This window comes from Monodelphis domestica, chromosome 4 (genome assembly GCF_027887165.1).
Source record: "Monodelphis domestica isolate mMonDom1 chromosome 4, mMonDom1.pri, whole genome shotgun sequence".
In the NCBI taxonomy this organism is placed as follows: domain Eukaryota; kingdom Metazoa; phylum Chordata; class Mammalia; order Didelphimorphia; family Didelphidae; genus Monodelphis; species Monodelphis domestica.
Genome location: NC_077230.1, coordinates 401,764,782 through 401,781,256, shown reverse-complemented (window position 1 = coordinate 401,781,256; position 16,475 = coordinate 401,764,782). Strand labels below are relative to the sequence as shown.

General features: G+C 42.5%; 1 protein-coding gene across 1 annotated transcript; it reads left to right on the top strand.

Annotated features, from left to right (window-relative positions):
* The first annotated feature begins 5,526 nt into the window (after window positions 1-5,526).
* On the top strand, window positions 5,527-15,675 carry CA6 (carbonic anhydrase 6). The gene is made up of 7 exons (XM_056826198.1): window positions 5,527-5,678; window positions 6,389-6,455; window positions 6,775-6,870; window positions 10,026-10,095; window positions 10,868-11,025; window positions 11,939-12,059; window positions 15,202-15,675. Exons 1-7 carry the CDS (start codon window positions 5,527-5,529, stop codon window positions 15,249-15,251), a joined length of 714 nt encoding a protein of 237 aa, XP_056682176.1. The 3' UTR covers window positions 15,252-15,675.
* Window positions 15,676-16,475: the final 800 nt, after the last annotated feature.

The following is a 16,475-nucleotide window of genomic DNA, read 5'->3' as shown; positions in this document are numbered from 1 at the left end:
AGTGTTACATTCAAAACCTATTTTTTTTTCTTCCTTTCTTGTTCTGACACTATGGGTTTGATTCAGTAACAAAGAAAAATGTTGCCATACATCGACATGTGAGGCAATTGATACACTGTCTAGTTCTCTCCGAAAGACTGATGATTTGCAATGCAGGAATGGGAGGTCTTTTTTCCAAATATTCAACCTCTCCATTGAAACAGGAAAACAGTCATAGACAATATATATAAAAAATATATATATATATATACAAAGCTGTGTTTGAATAAAACTTTATTTATAGACGTTGAAATGTGAAATTCATGTGATTTTCTTTCTTTTTTTTTTTAATCCTTACCTTCCATCTTGGGATCAATACTGTGTATTAGTTCCAAGGCAGAAGAGTGGTAAGGGCTGGGCAATGGGGGTCAAGTGACTTGTCCAGGGTCACACAACTGGGAAGTGTCTGAGGCCAGTTTTGAACACAGGACCTCCTGTCTCTAGACCTGGCTCTCAATCCACTGAGCTACTCAGCTGTCCCCCCTAAGAATGATTTTTTAAAAAAAATTATGGAGGAAAACATCTATTACCAGAAGTATACAATCCTATTGATGAATTAACTAATTGAAACTTTTTTACTATGTATGAATAGAATTCATTTTTAATCTTTTACTCCTAAATATTTACGTTTAGTCTCATGAGAATTCTGCTACAAGATTAACAAGGGAGAAATTTTAAGGTTCAGGAATTCTGGAGTTAGGCATATGCAGAGGGAATCTTACATTCATTTTCAATTTTTATTTAATTTGCAGTTCGAGAGCTCCTCCCTCCCCTCCCCAATAACTTCCAAACTCATTGAGGAGGCAAGAAATACAAGCTCATTATAAATACAAAGTCAGGCAAAACAAATTTCTGCTTCAACCATGTTCCAAAAAAAAAATCAAGAAAGGAAAAGCTAGTTAGCCCAGTGGATAGAGCACCAGGCCTAGAGTCAGGAGGACTTGGTTTCAATTATGGCCTCAGACACTTCCTAGCCCGGTGACCCTGGGCAAGTCACTTAACCCCAGTTGCCTAGCCCTTTCCCTTATGTCCTAGAATTATTACTATAAAAGAAAGTCAGGCTTTTAAAAAAACCAATAAAAATATTTTGAAAAATATACTTCAGGGGACAGTTGGGTGGCTCAGTGGATTGAGAGCCAGGCCTAGAGATGGGAGGTCCTAGATTCAAATCTGGCCTCAGACATTTCCTAGCTGTGTGACCCTAGACAAGTCACTTAACTCCCATTGCCTAACCCTTATTGCTCTTCTGCTTTGGAACCAATACATAGTATTGATTCTAAAGTGGAAGGTAAGGGTTAAAAAAAAGGAAAGGAATAAAAATGTGCTTCAATGTGCTATAATCTGAATCTACCAGTTTTCTGTCTGGAGGTGGATAATATTGCATCACTGGTCTTTTGGAATTATAGTGGGTCCTTGTTTTGATTAGAGTTATTAAGTCTTTCACAGCTGATTATCTTTATAATATTGTTACTGTGTAAATTACTCTCTTGGTTCTGCTCACTTCATCTTGCATCAATTCATGCAAGTCTTCCCAGGTTTTGCTGAAACCACCCCTTCATCATCTCTCAGTGTATGATAGACTTTCATCACTTAAAATTTTAATTAAATTAATTAATTAATTTAAATTTAATTAAATTAATTAATCACATAATTTTAAAAGTAAAATTAAATCAAATGTAAAAATGTAAAAAACCTTCACTCATGGGCCCAATGGATTCAGCCTTTGGGCAGGCCATACATAGCTTGCCAGCTTCTGCTTTGTATAGACTATCATGTTAACTCAGTCTGGACTAGGGTGACATCCTGAGGTTTCCCAGAAGTACAATGAATAAAATGATTACTGGAGCTCTAGCTCATTCTTTTTCTACCTCAGACAAGCTCTGAGAATTGGCAAGGGTGGTGGGTCAGGGTGGGCTAATCCCCAGATTCATTACCAAAATTTTTTAATTGATTGGGTCCATAGTTCACAGATTGGGAAACTTGTATTCCTGACTGACTTGCTAGAGCTTTCTTGACTTTCAACTATGGAGTGAGTCACTGTGGGCAAATAGGTGGTGGGTGGCTGTGGTCAAGGCTGCCAAGCCTATAAGGACTACTTGGCCTGGGGCCCAACCCAACAATCCCTTTGGTGCCATCTGTTCTCTCCTAGCCACGGTCCAATTGCCAGACAACATGAAAATTTATGATGGGCAGTCTTCCTTCTACACAGCTGTCCAATTTCACTTACACTGGGAAGGAGAGACTGCAAAACCCAGTGGCTCGGAGCACACCATGAATGGCATGCATTCTAATGCTGAGGTATACAACCAGAATTGAGTTTATAAATATTCTTTCTCATTAGAATCAGGCCTGATGAGGGGGAAAGTATTGCAGACTTTGGTCTTCAGGCAGGTGTTTTAACCAACATGATTAGATTCCAGTGATCCTGGGTTTGAGCTCGTATGCGTCCTTGGGAGACCCAGCTTGACTTCAGCCTTACCAGAAGCATACTAGATGTCTCAGTGCTTTTAGAACCCTAGACTTAGAGGCGTTTTACCAATGAAATGCTGAGAGACGAAGATCCACTCAGGGTTAATCAATCTATTACTAAAGCCAGCAATCACCAACAAATCAAGGTCAGTGATCTTTCCATAATCCAAGATCCTCCCCTCCAGGGAGAGTGGGGAGGGGGCTTTTAAATAGAGATGTTTTCCTTCTGACAGTCCATCATCAAGACCTCCCCTGAGCGGTGAAAGACCTCCTTGGTTGGTGGACATGTAATGAGGGAGGGGGCTAAGAGTTCTATTCCCTCTCCACTGAGGGGAGAAGAGTCAGCTGAGGAATGTGGTCTGGTCCTGTCTCTATGGTTTCTGCTTCCTGTCACTGTGGACTGGTTAATCCCTCCACATCTCTATGGTAAGAGGACTGTTAAATTGAAGCAATGAAAGAATTCCTTTTGACATTCCTGAGATTCAGCCACCTCTAGCAAGCCACGTTAGAAAAACCACCCAAATCAGGATCTCCCTGACTTAGTTTCCCCTTTGTAGACCTGGTCACTTTGATTAGAAAGCAAGCCACAAGAATTCCTTCTTAGTAGCAAGGATGAGCTCAGGCTGGCTTCTGTGCTCATGGGGTTGGGCTTTGGGAGGGGCTGGGGGGTGATCACATTCCTGACCTAGAATGAGGGAGGTGCAGGTTTTTGAACAAAGAAGGGAATATTAGAAATGAATAATGATACAATAATAAAACGAATTGTCCACAGTCATGAAGATTTGACTTTAAATCTAGTCTTAGAAGCTTACTACAAAGCTTTATTACCATATTTCCAGAGTTAGAGTGGTAACATAATGATTCAATTCAATTTAGCAAACTTTTAAAACAGTTCTTACCTTCTGTCTTAATATCATATTTTTCTAAACCCTCATCTTCCACCTTAGAATCAATACTGTGTATTGGTTCTAAGGCAGAAGAGTGGTAAGGGCTAGGCAATGGGGGTTAAGTGACTTGTCCAGGGTCACACAGCTAGGAAGTATCTGAGGTCAGATTTGAACCCAGGACCTCCCATCTCTAGGCCTGGCATCAGCAAACATCTTTTAAATGCTAGTGGCATGTCTCTCTGTTGGACTACCCTTGAGATGGGGAACTTCGGTATGGTTCAGATGATGTATCTGCTGGAAGAGAATGTATCTAGTTGTATTCTTTCCAGGGTTCTATTTTCTCCAAGTCCAACCATTGCCTCATTTGCTAAGTTTTATTTCTCTTGGTTGTTCTCTTATCCTGATAAACCATAAGACACCAATTGCTGGATGGTAAACTCCAGCATCGTAAATCCCACATGAATGGCAGCTAGGTGCACAGTGGATAGAACTCCAGACTGGGAGTAGGGAGGACCCCAGACATTTCCTAGCTGTGTGACTGACCCTGGGCAAGTCATGTAACCCCCATTGCCTAGCTCTTGCCCTTCTGTCTTAGAGTGGTCACTAAGACAGAAAGTAAGGGTTAAAAAAAAGTCTTTCACAAGTCTTATTCTCACATTCCATCCTAGCATGGAGGTGGCCCTGGCTTATCCAGGGCTGTGATAGTCAGTGAGTAAATATATAAGCATTTCTGTGCTCACGTGCCAAGCCCTGGTGACACAAAGGGAACATGTGGTCCCTGCTCTCAAGGAGCTCCCATTCTCCTGGAAGACCATGCAGACAGGAGGATGCAGCGGCACGGCGGATGGAGAGGTCCACTGGTCCTTCAGGTACAGCGACAAAGCAAACGGTGATGCCTCTTCCTTGATACCATTTCCATCTATTTATTTCTGACGTTGAACCACTTCAAAGTGCCAAGCACTTTGGTGAGCAGAGCTCTCCCTTTGGATTGTCAGCCACCTGTGGCCCGCCGAGGTGGCGAGGACCGAAGCATCCGCCGAGGCAGCTGCCAGGTTTCATTTCCACAAGGCTTGTCCCTTGGCTGTTGGGCTGGTAACAGGGTTGATGGTCTGGAAAGGGGGCATGCTGGGATTCTTGAGATTCTTGGACTTACCTCCCTGTCAGAGGCAACTGGTCAGAGATTGGAACTGGCAGTGTTGGGCCCCTTCCCCAGAAGAGTTGTGCCCTTCAATGATGCCCGTGAGGAGGGCTAGAGGAGGAGCAGGACCAGCTGTACAGCCCTACAGAGCAGCAGATTTGTGCAGGGCATCTAAAGGTCAGCTTTCCAGCATCCAAAAGAGCTGACTCGCACAGTCTCTCTGCTAAGGCTGGCGATCACTTATTAAATTCGTATTGTGCCTCGCCACCATCCTAGCAAGAATGCAGAGTCAATCCAAGCCTTAGGGACCAGTTTTTTTCCTCCCTTACCCCGCTGTTTCCCTCTAGTGTCAACGTTTGCATTTAGAACCTCTGTAAATTTGTGCATCTAGTTAATTTATGGAAGACTTGTGTACATTGCCTTAATGTTCTCACATGACAGTAGAATAGAAAAATGTGTAAGTCATGGGGGCAGGTAGGGGGCTCAGTGGATTGAGATCTAAGTTTAAAGACGGGAGGTCCTACGTTCGAATCTGACCTCAGATACTTCCTAGGTGTGACCCTGGGTAAGTCATTTAACCCCATTGTCCCCTTGGCCCTTACCTTCTTCTGCCTTGGAATCAATATGCAGGAAGGAATGGATTTATAGAATTTTTTTTGTAAGTCATCCCAAGACCCAACATGTCATTATGTAAGGAAAAATAAAAGTGCTGCAAATCCACTGGGAAAAAAAAAGAAGAGAGAGAAATGCTGGTACTGAAATTTGAACCTTTTGTCCGGTGACCCACACTTTGATACACTGCTAGAACAGCGAAGCCATATCTGCATGGATTCTGCGAGCAACACCAGTTGAAAAGGTTGCTGTTAAATGGAAGTATAGCTCGTGGGTTCTGTTCGGAGAGGTAAAACAAGGTTTGGGCAGAGTAGGTTTCATTGCAGGATCAAGAGCAAGCAGAGCATCATTTGTGGGGCCAAATAGTCATCTCGGCTTGCCATGCTTATGATGAATGGGAACAAAATCCAACATGAAGATTATTGCAGTTTATGCACTAATGTAGAGCACAGAAAGAAAAGAGGATCCAGCCATACCTTGGCGGACTCCCTGGTTAAGGGGCAGGAGATGGAGGATGATGGAAAAAAGAGATGGTGAGTGACTAGTTAGCTTCATGGAAGCTAAGCGATGAGAGAATACCAAAAATTTTTAGAAATCAAGGAGAATGAGGACTGAGAAAACAAATTTGAACCCAGGACTTCCTGGCTCTGGGTCTGGTTTTCAATCCATCAAGCCACCTAACTGCCTCCAAGTTCCCAACATTTTTGTGTGTGAAGGATCCCTTTGGTGGTCTGGTAAAACCAATGGACCCTCTCCTCAGAATAATGTTTACTCGAATGCATAAAATATAGAAGATTATAAAGGAAGCCAACAATACTGAAAAAAGTCATGAAAAAATATTTATGTGAGATGGGAGGTCCTGTGTTCAAATCTGGCCCCAGATACTTCCCAACTGTGTAACCCCCATTGCCTAGCCTTTACCTTCTGCCTTGGAACCCGTACAGAACATTGATTTTAAAATGGAAGGTAAGGGGGGCAGTTGAATAGCTCAGTGGATTGGGAGCCAGGCCTAGAGACAGGAGGTCCTGGGTTCAAATCTGGCCTCAGACACTTCCCAGCTATGTGACCCTGGGCAAGTCACTTGATCCCCATTGTCTTGCCCTTACGGCTTCTCTGCCTTGGAACCAATACACAGTATTAGATCTGAGACAGAAGATGAGGGTATAAAAATGTCCTGGGAACCCCTGATTTAAATGTCCATTGCCCATTATTTTGATTTTCCTTCTGTTCTTTGGTTACCCAGGAAAGTGGTCTCCAAAGTGGTGAGTGCAGCCACTGGGAACTCAAAGGGTCCATGGCTTAACTCGAAGGTGTGTGTGAGCAATGCAGGAGGGACAACTCTCAACTGCTGATTCCTGGAAGCCGCTTTGGCGTGTGTTATTTTTGTTTTTGTACAGAAACTACCCAACGTGTTTACTCGAATGAGCATCTTACCTGGGGGAGGGGGCAGGGAACAATAGGAAAAGAAACAAAAGAAAAAGGAAAAACCATCCGTCCGATGACTGTGACAGAAGATTCTTGCAGGGGACCCTGGAACGTGGACGAAAGAACCCGTGTTTCATGCTTGCGTGGTTTTTTTCTTTAGAGGAACATCCAGATATCACCGTGACCTCTGCTTTGTCTTCACAGTTGCATGTGGTAGCCTTCGATTGTAGCAAATATCCAACCTACGACGTCGCCAAAACCAAGCCTGATGGGTTACTTGTCTTGGCAATCCTCATTAAGGTGAGCTGACGCTGTCCACGTTGGCCCATCACTTGAGCTCAGATGACTGGCCCAGGACCTCGAATAGCTCTTTGCCTTTCCTCTAGTGCTCTTTTGGGGGCTAGAACTAAACTTACTGCCCCACTGCGGCAGGGTCACTGCTCTACCCAGGCCCCCATCACCATCGCCAGCTCATTCCTCATTATCCATTCAGGGGACCACAGGCTCCCCTGAAGTCTTGGGCCAGCTTTGAGTTAGGTATGAAGGGCCTGGCTACAAGCCTTAAGAAGCACAAGCTTTCTTCGAAAGAGGAGCTTCCCCCACGTTCCCAGAGGACATAAAGGGGGAAAGGAGAATATGCCTTTAGTAAGCTCCTCTTTTAAGCCCTTGACAAATATGATCTCATTCAATTTTCGCAACCTTGAAAGGCAGCTACTGCTAATTATTTCCATTTCACTAAGGCAGAGGGGCAAAGTGACTTGTTCAGGGTCACACAAGTGGGAAGTGCTTGAGACTGGATTTGAATTCAAGGGTTTCCTGACTCCAGGCCCAGTGCTCTGTACACTTTACCATGTAGCTAGCAGCCTCTGGTCCTGTGTATCATACACATGGGTTGTGGAGGTGAAGCTGGGAGCTTCCTTAATACTGTTGATGACCACTAATATTTTCTTTTTTTTCTTTTCTTTTCTTTTCTTTCCTTTTCTTTTCTTTTCTTTTCTTTTCTTTTCTTTTCTTTTCTTTCTTTCTTTCTTTCTTTCTTTCTTTCTTTCTTTCTTTCTTTCTTTCTTTCTTTCTTTCTTTCTTTCTTTCTTTCTTTCTTTCTTTCTTTCTTTCTTTCTTTCTTTCTTTCTTTCTTTCTTTCTTTCTTTCTTTCTTTCTTTCTTTCTTTCTTTCTTTCTTTCTTTCTTCCTTTCTTCCTTTCTTCCTTTCTTCCTTTCTTCCTTCCTTCCTTCCTTCCTTCCTTCCTTCCTTCCTTCCTTCCTTCCTTCCTTCCTTCCTTCCTTCCTTCCTTCCTTCCTTCCTTCCTTCCTCCCTTCCTTCCTTCCTCCCTCCCTCCCTCCCTCCCTTCCTTCCTTCCTTCCTTCCTTCCTTCCTTCCTTCCTTCCTTCCTTTCTCTCTTTCTCTCTTTCTTTCTCTTTCTTTCTCTCTCTTTCTCTCTTTCTCTCTTTCTTTCTCTCTCTCTCTTTCTTTCCCTCCTTCCCTCTTTCTTTCTCTCTCTCTCTTTCTTTCTCTCTTTTCTTTCTCTTTCTCTCTTTCTTTTGCTTTCTTGCTTTCTCTCTTTTTCTCTTCCTTCCTTCCTTCCTTCCTTCCTTCCTTCCTTCCTTCCTTCCTTCCTTCCTTCCTTCATTTGTTTATTTATTTTTCATTTATTTACTCATTTATTTGTTTAATTATCTGTCTATCTATCTATTTGCTTATTCATTCATTCATTTGTTATTTTTTTAAACCCTACCTTCCATCTTGGAATCAATATTGTGTATTGGTTCCAAGGAAGAAGAGTGGTAAGGGCTCGGTAATGAGGGTTGAGTGACTTGCTCAGTGTCACACAACTAGGAAATGTCTGAGGCCAGATTTAAACCCAGGACCTCCCATCTCTGGGCCTGGCTCTCAGTCCACTGAACCACCCAGCTGCCCCCTTTCTTTCCATTTAAAACTCCTCCAGCACCAGTCTCCTAATAATGCTTTGGAACTGGGGCTACTCTCTCTTCTACATCTTGATGACACTTCTTGAATTCCTAGCTTTCCCATGTAGATGCTGTCACCAAAGGCTCTGGAATAAATGAAGGGGAGCAAATGAGAACAAATGCCATCATTAAAGGAAGGAAAGAAGTATTAACTAAATCCCTACTATAAATCAGGTGCTATGTTAAGTACTGTACAGATATGACTTCATTTTATCCAAAAAACAATCCCGTATTATTCTCCCCGTTTTAAAGAAACCAAGGCAGACAGAGATGAAGTGACTTGCCCAGGGTCATATAGCTAGGAAGAGTTTAAGATTAAATTTGAATTCAGGTATTTCTGACTTTAAACTCCATACTCTGTGTACCATAGCATCATCTAGCTGCTTCTAGGAGAAGGAGCTAAACATGTCCTGCCCAGTATTAAAATGTTATTAATTAATATAATAAAGAAAGAAACACACACACACATACACACATATGTGATATGTGACTCTGGTCACATCAGCTAACATCTCAGTGGCCCAAGCAACCTCTCTCTGACTTTAAGCCAGATGGTAAATGTTTTAACACCAGCTCTTTGATAGGGCTGAGGATGGAGAGATAATGTGGGCAGAATGCACTTTTCAGTTTAGTTTTCATTATTAACATCTTTCTCCATCCCTCCATCACTAGAGAATCAACAAAATGATAAATCAAAGAGCAGCTGGGTGGCTCAGTGGATAGATTGTCAGACCCAGAGACAGGAGGTCCTGGGTTCAAATGTGGCCTCAAATACTTCCTAGCTGTGTGACCCTGGGCAAGTCATTTAACTCCAATTGCCTCTTCTGTTTTGGAATCGATACTCAGGAAGGGTTTTTTTTAAAAGAATAATAAATCAAACAATATGGAACATTTGCCAATTTCTAAGGATATAAATGTTCCTATTAAAAAGTTACCAACTGACTCTCCCAAACTGGTTGGAGCTGGCTTTAGCAAATCCTTCTTTAAGTTATTATTTACAACTAAAAGAACTTTTCCCAGGAAAATCCCAAAGGGCCTCCTAAGCATTATCCTGTATTTTGCAAATGGAACTAGTGATCATTGGATTTGTGTGGTTTCTTGATCATAAAGAAGTTAACTTTTCCAGGAGAAACTCTTCTAATCTTTTGCTTTTCCTCACTTCTTCCCAGAGAGGCCACAGAGGATTGTGGAAAGGGGGTTGGATTTGGAGTCAGGAGAGGCCCAAGCTCGAGTCGACCCTGGCCACTTACTAGCTTGAGTGAGTGTCAGGCAGTCCCTCAACCTCCTCAAGTCTCAATTTTCTCATCTGTGAAATGGAGACAATAATACCCTCAGCACCTGCCTTCCAGGGTAGTTTTACGAATCAAATGAGATAATGTTTGTGAAATGCTATGTGGTGGGTCAGCTAGGCTGCTTCTTATTCTCTCTTCTTCACCAGCCTCTGTTGCCATTGTCAGGGATCTTTCACTCTCTTCTGCGTTTTTCCTATAGGCTGAGAAAGGGAAACATAACCCGGCTTACGAACATTTTCTTCACCATTTGTCCAAGATCCGCCATGTAGGTAAGTGAAAGTCAATGTGAAGCCCCCAGGAAGAGAAATTAACCGAAGGGTCACACCAGAGGGAGGAGAGAAGAAGCAGGACACCAGAAGGACAAGCTGGGAGAAGCACCCCTGTTCTGGGGCCAGCTTCTCTCGCTGCACATTTGTTCCTTGGGTGGGAAGGATTTGTCTAGACATTTTCCTCATGGTGAATGGCTCTGTTTGGGGAGCTTTGGTGTACAGATCCCAGGATCATGGAGGAGGAAAGGGATTGTGGTGCAGAAAAAAACAGAATTTTACATCAGAGGATCTGGGTTCAAATCCTCTAGATGCCTGGCACACAGTAGGCATTTAATAAATGTTTATTGACTGACTCACTGAAATGGAGGCCCTTTACCCTTTTAGGTGGCCTTCTTTGGACTTACTCCAGCTCATTTATTTCTCAATTTAAACTAATGTCCTAGAGAACTCAAAGCACTTGATCATTCTCCCTATGGTTGATAGGGTGGGAAAAATGGCACAAGGAGAGTGATTTTAATGGTTTAAGTGGTTCCCTACAATGTTTTGGGGAGCTTTGGAGGTGCGGGGAGCACTTTCCCATTTTATTTACTGAAAGAGTCAAAAGAAGGTGAGGGTTAGAAGTTTTCACATAATTCAGGAAGCCAGTCAGAGCCATAATTCAGCCCCCTCCCTCCATCTGTGTGGTTTCCTAACCACCCCCATGCTGGATCTGCCTGTAATAACCATAGATCTACTGAGTGGCCCAACTCCTCTCCTTTCTTGTCTCTGTTAGGTCAAAGCACAAATCTGACAAGCCTCAACCTTAAGGGCATGATGCCCCCAAACACCGTAAACATGTTCACGTACAATGGCTCCCTGACCACTCCCCCCTGCACCCAGAATGTCCGCTGGATGATTTTTGCCAATCTTGCCACTATTTCTACAAATCAGGTAAACAGTCATTCCCCTGCCATCATCCTTGACGCGCTCCTAAAGTCAGCTTTGCAGATCATAAACAATTCATTCAGCTGCTCCCATCTGTCCTCAACTTCCTTGGGATGTTTATTTCATTCAATCAATCAAAAGACATTTATTACACACCTACCGTGTGCTAAGCACTGGGAATACCAAGGAAGGCAAGACCAGCCCCTCCTTAGTCATCACTTAACAGAATGCCAGGCAAATAATAAAGGTTTGTTGGCCAACCGATGCCCTCAAGGAACTTACAGTCTACTGAGTGAGTGGCTGAGTGAGATTTCTAAAATTGTGCTCATGGGAACGAAAGGTTGTCTAGTGACCTTTTGAAACCTACAGCCAATATTAGCTGCCCCAAAGTGATTTGGGAAGGGCTGCCCTCCAAGTGAGAGATTTAAAGGTCTTTTTAAAATTCAAGATGGAGGGAGCCAGGCCGCGTTGGCCCAAGTCCCTGGCCAAATGGACCGTTGATTGGGAAGGTGAGTCCGAGGATATCAAAGAGTATCATTAAGAAATGGCCTATCCACCTCAAAGAATGCTACCTGCCTCCTGGCAGCGAGATAGTCTACTGTACAGAATGAGATCCTTTTTTGGACGTCACCAATACGGGAATTTGTTATTCTTGGCTCTGTTCCTTTGTTCCAATGGTTTTATTTTGTTTTATTTTTTTCTTCTGGGAGAGAAAAATTAAATGTTTGATAATTGATAGTTGGAAAAAGATTTAATTTAATTAAAAAAAGGAATAGTCAACGTTAAAGGTATAATGATTCACTTCTCTTAGGTGGGTAACCTAGGCTGGCTTACTAACAAGACCCCATTTCCAGACTGGAAGCTAACTAAGCCCCATACCTTTTACCCTCCTGCATAATGTTTCTTGTGTTACTTGCAGCTGGAGAAGCTACAGGACACACTCCTGGGTCACAATGGACAACCACTTACAAGTAATGTCCGGAAGACGAAGCCCCTCAAGAATAGGAAAGTGATAGCCAATTTCCAACCTGAAGGAAAAGGTCAGTGAAAAGCAGAACGTCTAAGTCAGTTCTTGGGGATGCAGTTTTCCTTCTTGGAATTTGTCACTCATTAGGCACATTAGGGTATGGGCCATTGTGTACCCCACTGACCGTAAAAGAAGCCCCATTCTCAGATTCGGACAGCCCTCAACCTCCAGTTTTGACACTAGCTAATTAAGAAAATTGCCCTGAAATGGGGATATACAGAAAGGCTTCGGGGCTGCCTATGACCTAATAATAATAAATTAAATTAATCGACACAAATGGATAAATAAAATAATAATAATTATAATATTAGGTTGTAGGAGTCCTGAAATAATTTTTATTCATAACAATTATTAATAGCAACCATCATGATCATAGCAACCCCTTGTAAGGTTTTCAAAGTGCCTCACATATGTTATCTCATCTGGTTCTTGTAACAATCCTGTGAGATAAGTGCCATTTTTATTCTCACTTCATAGATGAAGAAACTGAGCCCAAGAAAGATGAAAAGGGTAATACCTGATGCAATATTTGAACTCAAATCTACCCCATTCCTTATATCAGTGAATCAATACATATTTGTTAATCTCCTACAATTCACCAGGCATTGTGCTAAGTGATGGGGGATACCAAGAAAAGAAAAAGTCAGTCCTTGCTCTCAAAGAGCTCCGAATCCACTAGGGGAGAGAACATGCAAACAACGTTGCACAAACAAGCTATAAATAAGACAAATTGGAGATTTGTCTACAGAGGGAAAACACCGACTTTGAGGGTGATTAGAAAATGTTTTTTGCGGGGCAGCTGGGTGGTTCAGTGGATTGAGAGCCAGACCCAGAGATGGGAGGTCCTGGGTTCAAATCTAGCCTCAGACACTTCCCAGCTGTGTGACCCTGGGCAAGTCACTTGACCCCCATTGCCTAGCCCTTACCACTCTTCTGCCTTGGAGACAATACCTAGTATTGACTCCAAAACGGAAGGTAAGGGTTTTAAAAAAATGCTTTTTGCAGAAGGTTAGATTTTATCTGGGACTTTAAAACCTACACATTTTTTTTTGGTCTCCCCATCATTAAATTTTTTTGAGAGTGCATCTCTAATACATAAATACTTATTTGCAAGTTATACACACATATCTACATTATAAAACTTCTAGAAATAACAATTATAAAGAATAAGACAGATGAAATAACCTTTTATTCTAGGACTTTTAGGATGTCATTGGTGTTTATTGAGGAGGGTAATGACATGGTCAGATAAGTGTTTAAGGGAAATTACCTTGGCAGCTGAATGGAGAAGGGATTGCAAAGAGGAGAGGAGGCAGAGAAATTAAATTATAAGTTGTAATGGTCTAGGCAACAATATGAAATATTTAAGAATTCATCTGCCAAGAAAAACACAGGAGTTATATGAACACAACTACAAAATACTTTTTACACAATTAAAATTGGATCTAAATAATTGCATAAACATTAATTGCTCATGGATAGGATGAGCTAATATAATAAAAATGACAATCCTACCCAAATGAATCTACTTATTCAGTGTCATATCTCTCAAGCACCAAAAAACATTTTTTTTTATAGAATTAGAAAAAATTATAATAGTCTAAGCAAGAGGTGATGAGGCTGGAACTAAGGCAGGGGCCTTGTAATTAGTGATAAAGGGTGTATATGAGAAATTCTATAAAAGTAAGAAAGACATTCTTGGCATCAGTGTAGATATGTGGGGTGAATGAGGAGTTGTGGATGATACCAAGATTGTAAACCAGGGTGCTTGAGAAAATGGTGATACCCTAAGCCAGTGATGATGAACCTTTTAGAGGGGTGGATGATGTGAGGAATGCCCTCAGGTAAGGGGGAGGAGAACAACCTGGCCCCACTTCCATCAGGCTTTCTAGTAATGAACTCTGGCAAACTCTGTCCTGGGGCAGTGGCACATATGCCCATAGAGAGGACTCTGAGTGCCCTCTCTGGCACATGTGCCACAGGTTTATCATCATGGCTGTAGGCCAGTGATGATAAACCTTTTAGAGAAAGAATGCTGTGCCCTGCCCCCAGTTCACCCCCGCAAATGCTGGGCACACCTTGCTCCCCACCCCAGGGTAGGGAGAAAGTGCTCCCATTGCATTGCTGGGGAGAGGGATGAGTGAAGTAAGGAATGTCCTCATTGATTGTAGAAAGGGGGAGAGGAATGGCCTGAGTGCTCTGCTCCCCTCCAACTCTGCCACCTGTGAACCACCCACCTTCCCCCTGTATGCTCCCATTGGGTTGCTGGGCAGAGGGCCAGGAGATGTGAAAAACTGTCACCAGGCATGGTAGAGAGGGAGAGGGGAGCAGCTCTGCCCGAGTACCTCTGCCTTTCTAGTAATGAACTTGGGGTTGGGGGGAGTTGGGAGAAAGGGTGGCCAAGTGCCCACAGAAAATGCTCTCCATGCCATCTTTGGCACCTGTACCATAGGTTTGCCATCACTGCCCTAGGTAGTAACAGAGAAATTTGGAAGAGGGGATGGTTTGGCAGGGGTGGGTGAGACAATGTATAATGAGATCTGTGGTGTAGATTATAAGTGATCTATACCTGTTTTTTATGCTCAACACATTTGTTACTACCCAAAAGGAAGAGGATCAAGACAGGAAGATGCTCCCAGGTCACACTCATGGTCATCATCATCATGGTCATGTTCTCAATCCCTGTCCCAGCAAAGGGGAAGGACAGGGTCTGGGTATGCCCTGTAGAGTATTCCCAGTGGTGTCAGTGAAAGTGCCAGTGCACATATTTGGATTGAGGTTAAACTATAACTGTCCAGAGGGGACAGAAAGGGAAAGGTTAAGAGCAGGAATGGCTAAGGGAGGAGGAGGAGTTGGAGAGTATATTTGGAAATTATAAATGGGGGGGGGGGAGTAGGTAGACAAGTTCTCCTGCTGTACCTGCTGTTATGGGTAGGGTGGTATGCTGCCATCTTCCCATTTTCCTTCCTACTGGTTAAGCACAACCTACTTTGGGGTCACACCACCTCCACCCTCCAACTTGGCCCTGGCTTTAGATATCAGTCACCTCTGAAGTGATTAGGATCATTTTCTGGGAGAGAGGAATCCCGTCTCTTTGCCAAGGAGGGCCCTCAAGGTGTTGAAAGTCTCTTGACAAATGACTGTTCTTTTTCTAGAACATTCTAAAGGCATCAAGAATTGTTTTCAAAAGAAAAAAGCTCCCTGAGATACTTTACTACAGTTTAAAAAGAACATCAGAAGTAAAAGGAAGCATTGAAGATAACCCTCATCAGTCACTATCCTAGACCATGAGCTAGAAGATGCACGGACCATTATTTCTCTTGCCAGAAACATATTCTTTACCTTGAATCCTTACATAGTCACTCTCTTATCTATTCACAACTCCTTGGATTTCTAGCCTTATACACTTCCCAGATACCTCAGTGGAACTGCTATTGCTTAAAATGATCAGATGATGGAATTAAATGATACCTGGAGAGATTTAATGTAGACAGAACTGATGATAGAAATGGAAATCAATCACTTGATGAATATCAATTGTGCTAATGGTAATGTCTGTTTTGATGGATATTAATTCGCACCCAATCTGCCTTTCTTTTATGCATTGAGATGTAATAAAATTATTTGACTCTGAGAAGTTTGGACCTTTTATATTTACATATGTCCCCCCAATCCCCCCCAAAAGGTGTCTCACTCCATTCAGGGACAAAACAGGAGACAGAAAGATGAAAGTTAGGGAGAAAGAGGAGAGAGTGAGGAATAAGACTCAGGGATATGAAAGATATAGTTACTAGAGCTGGGGCAGCAGTGGTGTGTGTGTGTGTGTGTGTAATAATGGGAGGATAGAAAGAAAAAAAGGACTTATGGGAAAGAGAAATAGAATGGAAATGGCCTTGTCTAGTTCTTTATTAATTTCCTGATGAAAAAGTTGATTGAATCAGTCAATCAAATTACTCTTCCTTATTGAAAGTTAAGTGTCAAGATGCTAAGCCCTGATACATGTTTCAGGTAAGAACACAGTAGTTGTTAAGGAGATGTCTTTTTTTAATCCTCTTAGAATCAATTTTAAGACAGAAGAGCAGCAAAGGCTAGGCAATCAGGGTTAAGGGACTTGCCCAGGGTGACATAGCTGGGAAGTGTGTAAGGCTAGATTTGAACCCAGGCCTCCTGACTCCAGGCCTGGTGCTCTAGCCACCATGCTACTTAGCTCCTGCCCCTGTTAACTTGGTGTTAACAAGTGGGTAGAATAGTGGTAAAGGCTAGGCAATGTCAATTAAGACCTGGTGGGATTTGTACTAGAAATGCAAGTTGGTTCAGTGTCGGCATTATTAACCATATCAAAAATAAAGATGATAAAAATCATATGATTATCTCAATAGATGCAGGAAAGGCTTAAATGTCTTTATTTTTGTTGTCACACAAAATTGGC

Bases quoted from the DNA above. Each gene is read 5' to 3' on its own strand.
- CA6 (XM_056826198.1), top strand. From the start codon at position 5,527: ATGCTTATGATGAATGGGAACAAAATCCAACATGAAGATTATTGCAGT. The intron at 6,456-6,774 runs GTGTGTGTGAGC...TTGTCTTCACAG, and splicing joins GTCCATGGCTTAACTCGAAG to TTGCATGTGGTAGCCTTCGA. The intron at 11,026-11,938 runs GTAAACAGTCAT...TGTTACTTGCAG, and splicing joins CCACTATTTCTACAAATCAG to CTGGAGAAGCTACAGGACAC.